Below are 13749 nucleotides of genomic sequence, written 5' to 3'. Positions count from 1 at the left end.
ACTCAAAATGTAGAGTATCACAGCTCAAAGTCACATCACACACGCTTTATACAACTAAACATAATTTATAAGGGCACAATGTGAGTTATCAATCTGGTACGTACTCTCTTTAAACAATATGTGGTATAAAATTGCTTCCGAACACAGAAAATATTTATAACTTAAGTGTACCAACCGAAAAGTTCCTTATTTATGACACTTCATATCAAAGCAACCAGACTGAGAAATAAGCATTCTGAGTAGGAAATAATGTTTAAAATAACTCTTGAACACGATGCATGCATGCCATGCTGATGAATGCAAACACTTTTATATGACCCTCAAATCAAATTAAAGAGACACTTCTTGGCAGAGACATACTTAAATCATTCCACATTTCCTCCTTTTTCTCTCATGTGAAAATGTCACCTTAAGAATAATTTTTTCAGGAATGAGCGGGGTTTTTTGGGTTTTGTTTTTTTTTTATTCCAAGTATCTTCAGATAAGTTGTCTGCCAAGATTTTACTGATAGGGGATTTCAAGTTCTTTGGGCATTTATTAAAACTCTTTGACATTATCGGTGAAAATGTCTGCAGTACCTATAATAATTATTCTTTCATTATCTTGACATTCAGTGTTTGTTTTCAATTTCATTAAGATGAAAACAGCTATCCTGTGTATTATTTACTAACCTGGACCACTGTCTCACCTTAAATCACCAACATTGCCACAAAACAGCTGTGAGCTTCAACAAACTCTCACTGAAAACCCAACAGAGCTCTAATGAATTTTATTCACCTTTCTCTAACAACGGGAAATACACAAAACCCTCCTATTAATCCATATGAATGTGCTGTTTAGAGAAAATCCATAGTGGGGAGGGATGTCAGGAAAGGTCCCTTTAAGGACATGCTGCTTTGGCTGCAAGCTGGATTTGATGGATGAGAATGTGCCAAGCACTGGAGGGTCTGAGAGAAGTGTTTTATAATGGCATGAACAGCAAAGGCTGGACGGGAGAGGAAACTCAGAAGTCCCAAGGAACAGGATAAGAGAGCCAGCAGAACGACAAATAGGTGGGGGTTAAATCACGGGTGGCCTCGGAAGCCATATTCCGCCACTGGGATTGTATTCCCACCAGAATAAGAAGCCACGGGAGTATTTGAAGCACAAAGGTGACTTGAGCTGATTGATGCTTTTCAACGACTGCCCTGACTGCCAGGTGAAGGATGGGCTGGAGGAGGCAGAAGTGGGAGGGGAACGGGAGGTGGCAATGGCCTCTAGGAGATGTCCTCCGAAGGTCGTGAAGGCACCATGATCTAATGCCACCTGGGGAGGAAATAAATCGGGGGGGGGGTGCCTATGGTCCATTTATTTCCCTTCTTTGAGTACCTCTGTGGACAATGTTGGTAAAGAAATTGCAAATCAGAGGGATTACTAGTAGGCTGCCTACAAATCAAACTGCTTTAGGGCTTTTGCAGCAGAGAAATAATACGCTTCCAGAAAAAGCTCTACCAAGAAGCCAGCTCCACATACTTGAGATTTCTATTTTTATTTTTTTAAATGTTTATTTATTTATTTTAGGGGAGCGAGCAAGCGAGAGAATGAATGAATGAATGAATATGCATGGAGGAAAGGTGGAGAAAGAAAGAGACTGAATCCTAAGTAGGTTCTGCTCTCAGCTTAGAGCCTGATGCGGGGGTCAAACTCAAGAACCGTAAGATCATGACCTGAGCCAAAATCAAGAATCAGATGCTCAATAGACTGAGCCACCCAGGTGTCCCTTGAGGTATCTAAAAAAAATAAAGCCATATGTGAACACTCTTATAGGCTGCATTTATCACTTTTCCTGGTATTATTTACTTAATTATTTTGTGGTGACCTGGGTTGAACTGCTTGATTTATTACTGTCTTATGGCCACACATACGCCTCAAGACAGTTAAAACTATTGATATGCATGATCATGTCCTTCATTATTCATTTTTATCAAGAGGAACTAAACAAAGGGATACGTGACATAAAGTTGATTTTGCTCATAAGAAAACATATCAGATAAAAATATATTTGTTACAGAATAACTTTTTTTTTTAAATTTTTTTTTAATGTTTATTTTTGAGACAGAGAGAGACAGAGCATGAACGGGGGAGGGTCAGAGAGAGGGAGACACAGAATCTGAAACAGACTCCAGGCTCTGAGCTGTCAGCACAGTGCCCGACGCGGGGCTTGAACTCACGGACCGCGAGATCATGACCTGAGCTGAAGTTGGCCGCTTAATCGACTGAGCCGCCCAGGTGCCCCCAGAATAACTTTTTTTAAAAGTAGGCACCGTGCCCAGCATGGAGCCCAACGCAGGGCTTGAACTGACGACCATGAGATCAAGATCTGAGCTGAGATCAAGAGTCTGATACTTAACCAACAACTGAGTCACTCAGATGCCTTGGAGAATAACTTTTATGTAGGTGTTTTTTAAACTTTTTTTTTCAAGTAATACTGTACATAAAATTCCAAACATAAAACAGATAAATAAATTTAGATGCATTCGCATAAAGACATAGTAAGCAGCTATTATTTTTCTGCAGTTATTTCTAAAGAAATTTCAATTTACTCCAAAAAGTAAACATTTGCTGAGTATCCTACATTTGAGGCACTGTTCCAGGAATCTGGGATAAGAGAGCAAAGAGGATAGGTAAGATCCTGTTCATGGTGTATACAGACTTCCAAGTAACCAGACAGACACTAATCCACGAAGCAAATAAATGTACAAAACATTTCCACACAGCACACGGATCTGCAGAAAATAAAACGAGGTCATATATTACCAAATCCATGGAAAGGCTGTGTGGTCCTGGAGGGCTTCTCTGAGGAGGTAACATTTGAGCTGAAACCAAATAGCTAAAAGACCAAACACAGGAAAATATCAGCAGAGAAGAGTCCAGAAAGAGGCAGGTGAGGGTCCATGCCCTCACCTGAAAGAGTGTGACGTGACAAAGGACAGAGAGCGGGCCAGGAGGCAGGGGGAAGAGAGGTCAGTGTCCGTGTATTTGAGCTGCTGTAACAGAGTAGGCACCACAGACTAGATGGCTCATAAAAAGGCATTTCTCACGATTCTGGAGGCCGGGGGCCCAAGAACAAGGCATCTGCCTGATCAGGGTCTGGTGAGGGCCCACTTCCTGGTCCACAGATGGCCACCTTCTCCCTGTGTCATCCATCCTGAGTGGAAGGAGTGGTCTCTCGTATAAGGGGACTACTCACATCCAAGGGGGCTCTGCCCTCTTGACCCAGGCACCTCCCAAAAGCCCCACCTCTGACTGCCATCACATTGGTGATTAGGTTCCCTCCTGTGAATTCTGGGGACACAAGCATTTAGTCTACACAGTCAGTCATAAAGGACTGGCAGGCCACATAAAGTTTTATCAGAAGACACTTAGATACAATCATTTAATGAGAGGCTATCATAGTGTCGAGGCAGGCTCAAAGTGACATGATCTGATGTCTTTATTCCGAATAGATTTTGGGCAGACCTGACAGCCAAGTGCAGTAGGGCTCTAGGCAAGAATTTGTGATGGCTTGATTACATATTTTCCCTACATTTATTTGGGCTTTCAGCTATTCAGGATCTATTACTCCTTTCTTAAGAATATCTGTCTTAGAGAAACTACCTTTGCCCATTAGACAGTTTCATCAGGGACTCTGTATTAGGGTTGTCCAGAGAAACAGAACAGAATGGGATTCTGAATACATGATTCGCTCTCTCTCGCTCTCTCTCCCTCTCTCTCTCTCGATGATACAGGCACATATGTCTACCTACTTATGTATCTATTTACAGAGAGGGAGATTGGCAGAGATTCATTTTAAGGAATGGGCTCATGCCACAACTGTGGAAGCTGAGAAGTCAAAAATCTGCTGGGCATGTCAGCAGGGTGAAGATCCAGGGGACAGATATTACAGTTTGAGTCCAAAGACAATCTGCTGGAAAAATTCCCTCTTCTTTGGGGAAAGTCAATCTATTATCTTAAGGCCTTCAACTGATTGGATGAGGCCCACCTGTATTATACAGGATAACCTATTTTACTCAGAATTTACTGATTTAAATGTTAATCTGATGTAAAAAAATACCTTCTAAGTAACACCCAGACATATTTCAACAAATATCTGGGTCCCATAGCCTAGCCAAGTTAACATAAAGAAGTAACCATCACAGGATCTATCCCTTCTAGACAAAGAGCAAGCATGTGGTTCAAGCTAGGTCAAGCAGGTGCTGTGCACCTGAGTAGGGGTCACAGAAGTACATCCTGTCCCCTAGTCACACCCAGACCATATGACCCTGCCCCTCTGCCCTAACACATAGTCATGTCTTGTGCTTTCCAATCTCCATTATGAATCCCTTTAATGAAGTCATTAGTCGATTCTTGGAGGCCCCAGAAAACATCCAACACTTCACTTTTACCTGGGCCAGAGTAATCTGGTTTGCTTGGCGGGGGGGGGGGGGGGGGGACAACCCACAAACTCTAATTGCCTCAAGCAGGGTCCAGATATTTGGAAAGACACGAATCAGATTACTAATGGTCATTCTGGAGATTGGTCGTCGAGGATGAAGGGGTTCCAATGTGTAATGTGGATAATTACAAAAAATTTTTTCCTCGTCATTTACAAGGAACAACCAATCCTTTTTAAATTAAAATAAATAATGAAACAATTTCTAAATGAGGAAGTGGAATGAAAGCAGAATTTTGAATGTTGTATGCAGTGCAATTCCTATCTTTAATAGCAGTAGAAGCCCCAGAGGCAAGTCTGTAGAACTGGAGGTTTTTGTAGGACAATTTGAAAAACTTTATTGAAATCCATGGTTTTTGTGTTTACAAAAAAAAAGAAAGACAGAACAGGGTCCTTGTTTCCCAGAAGCACGTTTACAATTTGATCCATTGATATATTTTTGGCTCACAGTATTACCTTGTGGCATTTTGCATCAGCTGCTGCCTCTTCCCAAAGCAATAATGTATTGCATAATTAATTCGGCACAAGTGGTGACTGTGCCAAATCAGTTTATTTAAAATAAAAACCAAAAACAACTCTACTCTTCTTCTCAATAGAGGTACTGAATTATTTTTAAAGGACCATACTGAATTAATTATGAATAGCACAGTTGGAACATACACAAGTCAATTTTTAAAGCTGGAATTTCAATTAAAAATAGTCAGACATTTAACAACTAGTGTGAATTAGCTACTTCCTCCCACGAGTCTCTGAGTAAAGACCCATCCAGGTGAAGGAACTCCAGGGGCAATGATAACAGTATCAATAGCCAGTATTACCAAATGTGCAGTGTTTGCTAGGAACAAGTTAAGTGGACTGTACGAGTCTTCCTTTACAGCCCTCGTGAAATACCACATACTGGATTTTCTTCTCCCCATTTTAGAGAGGACAAACTCAAACTGAACTTTAGAGACCTTAAGGAACTTTTGCAACATCACCTGAGGTTCAAGCTGGACTTCAAGTTCTCACAAACTGCCCTACATTGTGACAGTGAACACCTGTGTGGAACTTCCCATCATCAAGTTCCAGAATAGACATTCACAAAGTTATAGACATCAAGTCCAAGTTGAAGGACACTGTCTATTGTCTTTATATCAACAGATATAATAGGAAACACATCTCTGATGTTAAAGTGGTATTTGGAAAAAAAAGTATCTGAACAAGTTGTTCATCAAGACCAGTCAGACTTCTACCTTACTACTGAGAAGAATAGTGACTTTTTCCCTGTAACTGATATTCACAAACTCGGTTCCTCCTATTGTTTTTCATTCTTTAATTGTTCCAAACATTGGAAAATATCTTCACGCTGTCTTATAAGTGGAGATACAGTAATAGTTGAGGCTCTTCAATGTAAATTTTGGCCAGTGATGGAAAGAGCAAAGGATTCCTTTGCTCACATCCAATTTCAGACACTACCTTCAGAAGAATCACCACGATATGATGTCTTACTCTACACAATATTTGCTAAACTCTAGCTTTTGTTGGTTCATTTGTCTGGTGTTTAGCTCGTGTTTCCCCACCTTCAATCTTGAACTTCTTCCCTCCTGTGTGGGCCTGGGTGTGACTATTGGCAAAAGGAAACAATGGTCGGTGATGCAGTAGGTTCAGTCTAGATGTGTGAATTATCGCTTTCCCCTTCAACCTACTCGACAATTCGACAATGTTCGCATTGGAAGGGTATTGGTGCTTTGGCAGATGCCAAATGTTTCTTTCTTAATCCACCAGTGGGCTGCCTTAAAAAGAGCCCCATAGAACACATTTTGAAAATATGTTGCCTAAAGACTGAGAGAAGATAAAATTTAATATTTGGAACATTACTGAAAGGAAAAGGGGGCATTTTTACGAACGTCTGGGGACAACAATTATAAACTGGAACTCTGGAGGACAGCGGGGAAATCTGCATACTTTGTCTAGAGTACCTGTTAGACCCCTATTTGGAGGTGATGCTTGACTAGATAATGACCAAGTAGGGCAGTGCTTACCATTCTATTTGCATTTGGAAGCACTGCGAGTGTATTAAAAACTTGTATGTTACCATGACTAATATTTGGGTAATATATACGTACAATAAATGATCATGCAACCAAGTTATATATCATCTACATATATAGAAGATACATACATGTTCTTTACATGTACATATTTGTGATGAAACACGCATTGTGAGTGAGAAGGGAGGAGCCATGCTTGATCGTATTGTTATATCCAGTACCCTAGTGCATGGAATGTATTTCTTGAAATTTTAACTCATGGTTTAATACAATTCAATATATACTGAACATTTACTACATGAAGCGGATACATGACGCAGTAGGGGATAATGAAAAATAGAAAACTGAAGAGCACACCGTCTAGGGAGAAGAACAGACAAATGACTAAGTGTGGCACTTCCAACAGGAATACATGGGGACATGGAAAAACTTAAATCTGCGAGCCCATCAGTTTGGATGAACTGAGATGAACCTTGAACAACAAATACAAGCTTAGTACAGGGAACTAAGTGAAGAGAAGGGAGGGTGGTTGTCAGAGAAGTTCAGGTGTAGACGCAAACTCCATGCACTAGATAGGTTGTACTATGCATGTTATAAGAGATGAGACTGGAAATAGACATAAAATTACTTTCAGTGACATGCGGAGAGCTTTGGAGCTTATCTGGTATATGATGGGAATATTGAAGCTTTTTATTTTAAACAGAGAAAGATCAGATTGGAATGTATTTCAAAAACATAACTGCCTTCAGTGAGATGATGATCGAGGGTCCAGAGGTGAGAGTAGGTCTTTAAATGAGTATTTTGGCAGTGGAAGCAGGCATCGCACATATGTGAGCATCTCAGAGATAGCACCAAACGTTTCTTTGTAAACTGCTGGAGTTTGGGATAGGGGTCATTGAAATCAAGGTCCAAATCCATGATGTCTTCAAGGGTAACAGGATGTGACCCAAGAGAGGGATGCATGCATTAGAAAGGATAAGGAGGCATCTGCGAAAAATACAGGTAGAAAATACCAAGAAAGAGTGAGAAATGTAAGCTTGGAGGTCTAGGAAGAGTTCAAGTCAGAAAACATTCTGATCATCCCTATTTGGAGAAAAATAGAACCCACTGGTATCGGTTTGATGAATCCTAATGAAAATTATAGTGAAAAAAATTTTGTTTCGAAGGACAGAAATCTGGAAAATCCCTAAGATTTAAGAATAAGCAAAGAAAAAATAATAAATTAAACAAATAAGTAAATCAAAATTCAAGGAGAGACATTTAATTGGGGGATACAGGGGGCAAGCCATCAAAGACATAGGAGGAAAAACTCAGGACCATCAAAGACATAGGAGGAGAAACCCAGAGCAGAACAACCAGTAGTTTCATAAAAGGTGAAAAGGGGAAGTTCCTGGATTGTAACAAGCATGAGTCTGGAGGAAATTATAAGTGTTGTATAATTTCCTGAAGATGGCCACCACTCCTGTAATACTGGGAAAGCTTCCCTGGAAGGGGAGAGCGCTACGAAATCAGGACAGGAGCTGCTCTGGACAGTTAGGTGAACACCAGCGTTCGCTAAGACAGATCACAGCGGGGCAGGTGCTCGAGGCCACATGTTCCTGCCACCCAACCCAACAGGGACATGAAAAACTAATTCAAGCATGGCTCCTAGCTACCAGATGATCACGCCTGGCCAGTCACTATAGCTGAAACACAGGACACTACACGGCATAGTAAATAAACAGTAAATTAAAAAAAAGTATAATAAATTGATTACATCTAGTATTCACATAGATAATATGTCAATATTATCATATTAATACTACAGTGCTTCTCTCTGGGGACAAGTTACCCAGCAAAATACCAACCCATCAACCAAACAGTATGTTAACCCTTCAATTCAGAAAGGAAATAAAAAACAAAACAAAACTGTGTACGGATCCACTGTATCTTTGCACTTCAACAGAAAGTAAGGAAAATAGAGCTGGGGATTCTATACTCTCCAAATTCTACAGAATTGTTCTGTAACACTAAGAAACGTCAACTAGGTAGGCAGAATAACAACTCAATAGAGTCATAAAGTGAGAATAAGGGCGCCTGGGTAGCTCAGTTGTTTAAGTGACAGACTCTTGGTTTTGGCTCAGGTTATGATCTCATGATTTGTGAGTTCAAGCCCCACATTGTGCTCTGCGCTGACAGTGCTGAACCTGCTTGGGATTTTCTCTTTCCTCTCTCTCTTTCTGCCCCTTCCCCACTTACACACACACACACACACACTCTCTCTCTCTCTCTCTCTCTCTCTCTCTCTCTCAATAAATACAGAGACTTTAAAAAAAAGTGAGAACAAATTTACACAATACTGGAAAGTTTTCATCTCCTCCCTGTTGTCATCTCCTCAATTAGCACAGAGTTGAGTATATATTAGGGACCACTAGATATTCATCAAATTAATAAATGAATGACTATTAGCACAGGGCTGCAAATTGCATTAGTACCCAGAGACATCAGGTATATGTATTTACATATTCAATATAATATTAAGTTTGGTGTTAGTGAAGACACTAACTTTTCTTGAAGACGGTTTTCTGTTAAAGAAAAACATATGAAATATTTATTAAATAAGTTTATATTTAAACACATGATTATTTGCATTTCACTAAACAGTAGACTTTTATTATATCCTGGTTCATGAGTTAAACACTGTGCCAGACCATGTTGTAAAGTTTTTCTGAGCTGATAAATTCTGCATGCACTGTGGCAGAGCTAAGAATGGCTTTTCAAGTCAAGAATACCAGTGAGGTAATTGGTGGAAAATTTCACATCAACGCAGAAGGTGAACAGGTGTCAAAGCTTTCAAAATTTGAAGAATTTGTTGAGAAAAGGATCAGCAAGTATGTAATTACAGTCATCATGTCTTGTTTAGTTGATATAAATGGTTAGTTCTCTTGCTCTAAATAGCAAGATTTTATTTATTGAAATTTCCAGAAAATTTAGCCAAATATGTAAAGGAAAGTTTTTAAAAAGGAGTAAAAAAAAATAAAAAGACAGACATAAAGACAACAATGTGAATGTGCAACTCGAAACCGAGCTCCAGTTCTCAACCCTAGTGAAGCAGAGGGGACCCCGAGCGGCAGGTGGAACAGCACAAGAAACCCGGATGGCGGCTCCATGGCACATCTTACTTTCCAGCCGTCATCACGACAAGATTTCCTTCCCCAGATGTTCTTACAATGTTTCTTCCACCCTCCTCCCTTCAGGAGCTGGTACATACCGTTAGTCCCTGAAAGTGGCCCAGGTTTAATGACACAGAGGGCGCAGTGCAAATTAGGAGTCCAGTTCATGAAAGTTCTGCCCAATTCCCCTGGGAAGCCCCTTCTTAGAACCCAGTGCCTTGCCGTGAGGGAGCCCAAACAGCCCACGAGGGCCCCGTGTGGAGACAGAATGAAGCCTCCAGCTCACATCCCCAGCTGAGCTCCGGCCAACAGTCAGAGTCGACTTGCTAAGTTAAGCATTCTGAAAATGGTACCCAGGCCTCAGGCAGGGTGTCCCAGTTGATGGAGCACAGATGGGATGGTCCCTCAAGTCTGGCAAAACTGCAGCTTTCATGGGCAAGTTTAAAAATTGTAATGTGAAGACATGCGAATCTTGATGGTAGTTTCATGCAGTGATTGATAATCAGATCAAGCGCCTAATTTTGCAAGTAAATATGTTTAATTTTCCTATGTGGCAATAAAAATATGCCCCTCATTAAACAAATATTTGCCCTAACTACTGAAATTTGTAAAATTAAAATTCTCCATTTCACAGAATGTTAAACAATGGGTCAATCTGTTAAAAAGGATGATGAAGCATAAAGCTTGATCATTCTGGATTTTATAGCATAGTATTTAATTCAAGATACATGACTTTAAAAGAAAACAGCTTTTCGGGTGCTTGGGTGGCTCAGTCGGTTAAGCGTCCCACTTCAGCTCAAGTCATGATCTCGCAGTCCGTGAGTTCGAGCCCTGCATCAGGCTCTGTGCTGACAGCTCAGAGCCTGGAACCTGCTTCGGATTCTGTGTCTCCCTCTCTCTCTGCCCCTACCAGGCTCACACCTCTCTCTCTCTCTCTCTCTCTCTCCCTCTCTCTCTCTCTCAAAAAGCAAATAAACATTACATTTTTTTGAAAAAAAAAAAAAAAAACAAGAAGACAGCTTTTACTTATTAGTTGTAAGACCATAAAAGTTATGGAAACCCTTTATCTCAGACATCTCATCTACTAAGTGACCATAATAGTGATAGCTACCCACCAGGATTTCAGTTAATATTCCCATAGAGTTTAGCACAGTTCACGACAATCTGAACAATCTCTATAACCACTAGTCACTATTACAATTTATTTTTATTCCCCCAAATCTGGAGCATGGCCTTGTCCCTACCATGAAACTGCATAGGAATGACAGAGATGCTTAGTCTGCTATCTGGAAGAGACAGGAAGGGTGCTCAGAGGTGCTTTATAAAACCAATGCCCTCTGTTTCCCAAACACCAACAATACATCAAATACTGTTAAACAGTCATCATGCTGAGCCACCAATTTTAGTCACTGTGTCTCTATGCCCTTTCTCTTGTGACCTCATTGGTATGAAAGCTACATAAATCAACTCAAAGATAAATTAATACTGAAAATATTTTCCTCATAATTTCAATTAAGCTTTCAAAAAATAATGTTCACTCCCATTAATAGTCTTCTTGCTGGTATATTCAACAAAATCACACCATGACATATAACCTTAGGTCATCTACAAGTATTTGTCCCGACAAGTTCTACATTAGCCTTTTTGTCTTTGAAATTACTCCATTTAGCTGAAAATTTACATTATTTTCTTCATGAAATGCACATCACAACATTTCTTTCCCACCCCCCCCCCCCCAGCTTCTTTGCTTCACACAAGCCAACTAGACCACTAGTTACTTATGCTGGAAGACACAGGAGTAAATCACAACCATTTAAGATCTACTAGATCTCAAAGTAAGGCTCAGAGATGCAACATTGGATAATGATCCTTAGAAGCGCACAGAATGCAACATGATTTACACTCAGGAGAAGGAATTTCTTTTTTTATTCTTTCCAAATCTCAAAAACAGAGAGGATTCCCCAAACCACAGTTCTTATGTGTTTGAGAGGAAAAAAAAAAAAAAAACCTCAAATACCTCCCAACAAAGTCTGACATCCTGAGACACATTCCAACCCAGAAAAAGCTGAATGTTTAACAGAAGAACAGCAAAGACATTAGTCAAGAAAAGATACTAATCTCCTAGGAATTTGGTTCCTTTTAAGGAGAATTATTATTATTATTATTTTATTTTTAAGGGGGAAATTGATATTTTAGTGTAAGTAGGATATATATTTGCCTTATAACTTTTATTCTTAGGTATAAATATTTATTACCCAGGCCCAAGGTGTGAATACCAAGCTGACAGCAACTTATAGCTCTATTAGAATATTAAAAAAAACAGATGTAGAATCAAGTGTAGAAGTATTCATGCCTTACCTTTCTGCTTCTTTAAAACACATCTTTAAGAATAGAAATGTGCATTCAGAATTCATTAGCTTCCACCTCCAAACAGCCAAGCACAATCTCCAATAAGAATTTACAACTCTTAAGAGGCTGAAAAGTACTCTATTGACCTGTATGTCTTCTGACTTAGGACTTATAAATTTAAGGAAATACTGAAATTATTTCTTAGAGTTTCCTAGAACATGTTGGCAACTGAACTCTATTATGATCTATAGGTGGAAAGAATAAAACAATCAGTGTCAAATGGGTGGTTGCTTTGCGACACAATTTCGACTTTGTGAATGACGCCATAACGTGTGGTGACCAAACTCTGCCATACTCTCTGAAAATGGTTTTAGACATAAATACTTTCAACACCCGCACCGTGCAGTTTGCTATTCTCCACTGACATGTTTGCAAAATATTTGAGTGGGGTCTCATTGAGGTCAAAGAGGTGCAAGTAAACGGGAAAGAATGGGAGTATATTTACCGGAGTTCTGAGCTCAGGTATGGCAGCTTGGTAGGTGAGCGGGCGACAGTCACGAGTGTTCGGCACAAGGACACAAGGAAGAAACATCGGACCCAAGTCATCTCCGTCCAGAATATCCACCGTGAGGGTGGTGGTGGTGGTTCGCCGCTCATTCAGATTTTGTGCCCGGTCCTGGGAGAGAGGAAAACAGAGAAGAAAAACAAAAAAACGAGATGGACTTCACGTTCCTATCAGCTTGACTAGACTGGAGACAGAATTCTTCCTGATCGTAGGCACCTGACCTCTCTTAGAGCATTTACTTTAGAAAACTTGCAACTGCAATACTTTCTTAGCCCTTTAAGAGGGCAATCTTCTCCCAGCTCAAACCTCTTCCAGTTTTACAATCCAGCACCCTTATTCAAGGACCTGGGAGCTGTCCCTTTGGAAACTAATCACTGAAGAAGACAGAGCCCCCACATCCCTGTCTCCGTGGGAGGATAGGAGCCTACCCTCCACACGAGGCTTGCGCCACATTGTGAAAATATCTCCCATCCTTAAGAAATGAAGCCATTTCACTTCTCCTTTGGGAAGACCAATTAGCAAAAACTCTTGGCTATTGATTCCTCCACCACAAGCCCAACCTGGTGCATGCATATGCACCCGCTCGCTCGCTCTCTTTCTCTTTTGATGACATTTCAAGCAATCTAGATATATTTTAGATGAATTTTGGTTACTTCCAAAAACAAACAACAAAAAATGAAAACAAAAAACCCACATCCTGAACAAAAGAAAGAAAGAAAGAAAGAAAGAAAGAAAGAAAGAAAGAAAGAAAGGAAAGAAAAAAAGAAAGAAACAAAGAAAGAGTAAAATGAAGGGAGAAAAAAGAGAATAAAAACCCACCAGATGTGCTATACTCTTAATGGAGAAATGCTGTTTAATGATTCACATAAGCTTTTCTATTATAAATTATTTTGAGACCAGCATTGCTTGTCTTCTGGTAGGATGATGTTGTCATTGAAATAACCTAGTTTTCCAAGCTTCCAGGTTATAACTGTCTTATTTTGTTTCTTTATTCTTTGGGATTCTAAAACCACAGCTTCTACGAAGGGTGCCCTTGTAGCAATAATGGGAACTATGTATTCAATGTTCTCTTTTTTCCACTACATTATGGAACAATGAGAACAGGGATTTTTGTTTTGTTTTGTTTTATTTTCCCCTATTTTACCAAGATACCACTGACATATAGCACTGCATGAGTTTAAG

The 13749-nt window shown here is 39.9% G+C and overlaps 1 protein-coding gene across 19 annotated transcripts in view; it reads right to left on the bottom strand.

Annotated features, from left to right (window-relative positions):
- PCDH15 (protocadherin related 15) overlaps positions 1-13749 on the bottom strand; it is a 1244966-nt gene that overhangs the window by 446646 nt on the left and 784571 nt on the right. For all 19 annotated transcript variants that reach the window (XR_006701343.1, XR_006701344.1, XR_006701345.1 and 16 more), the window contains one exon: positions 12508-12678. Coding sequence is in view for 16 of the 19 variants with exons in the window: in XM_045437154.1 (XP_045293110.1) it covers positions 12508-12678 (171 nt within the window). In the remaining 3 variants the exon portion in view is untranslated. The remainder of the gene's footprint in view (positions 1-12507; positions 12679-13749) is intronic.

Source organism: Leopardus geoffroyi, chromosome D2 (genome assembly GCF_018350155.1).
Source record: "Leopardus geoffroyi isolate Oge1 chromosome D2, O.geoffroyi_Oge1_pat1.0, whole genome shotgun sequence".
NCBI lineage: Eukaryota > Metazoa > Chordata > Mammalia > Carnivora > Felidae > Leopardus > Leopardus geoffroyi.
The sequence above is the reverse complement of the archived record's forward strand: the minus strand, read 5'-3'. Positions and strand labels throughout refer to the sequence as shown.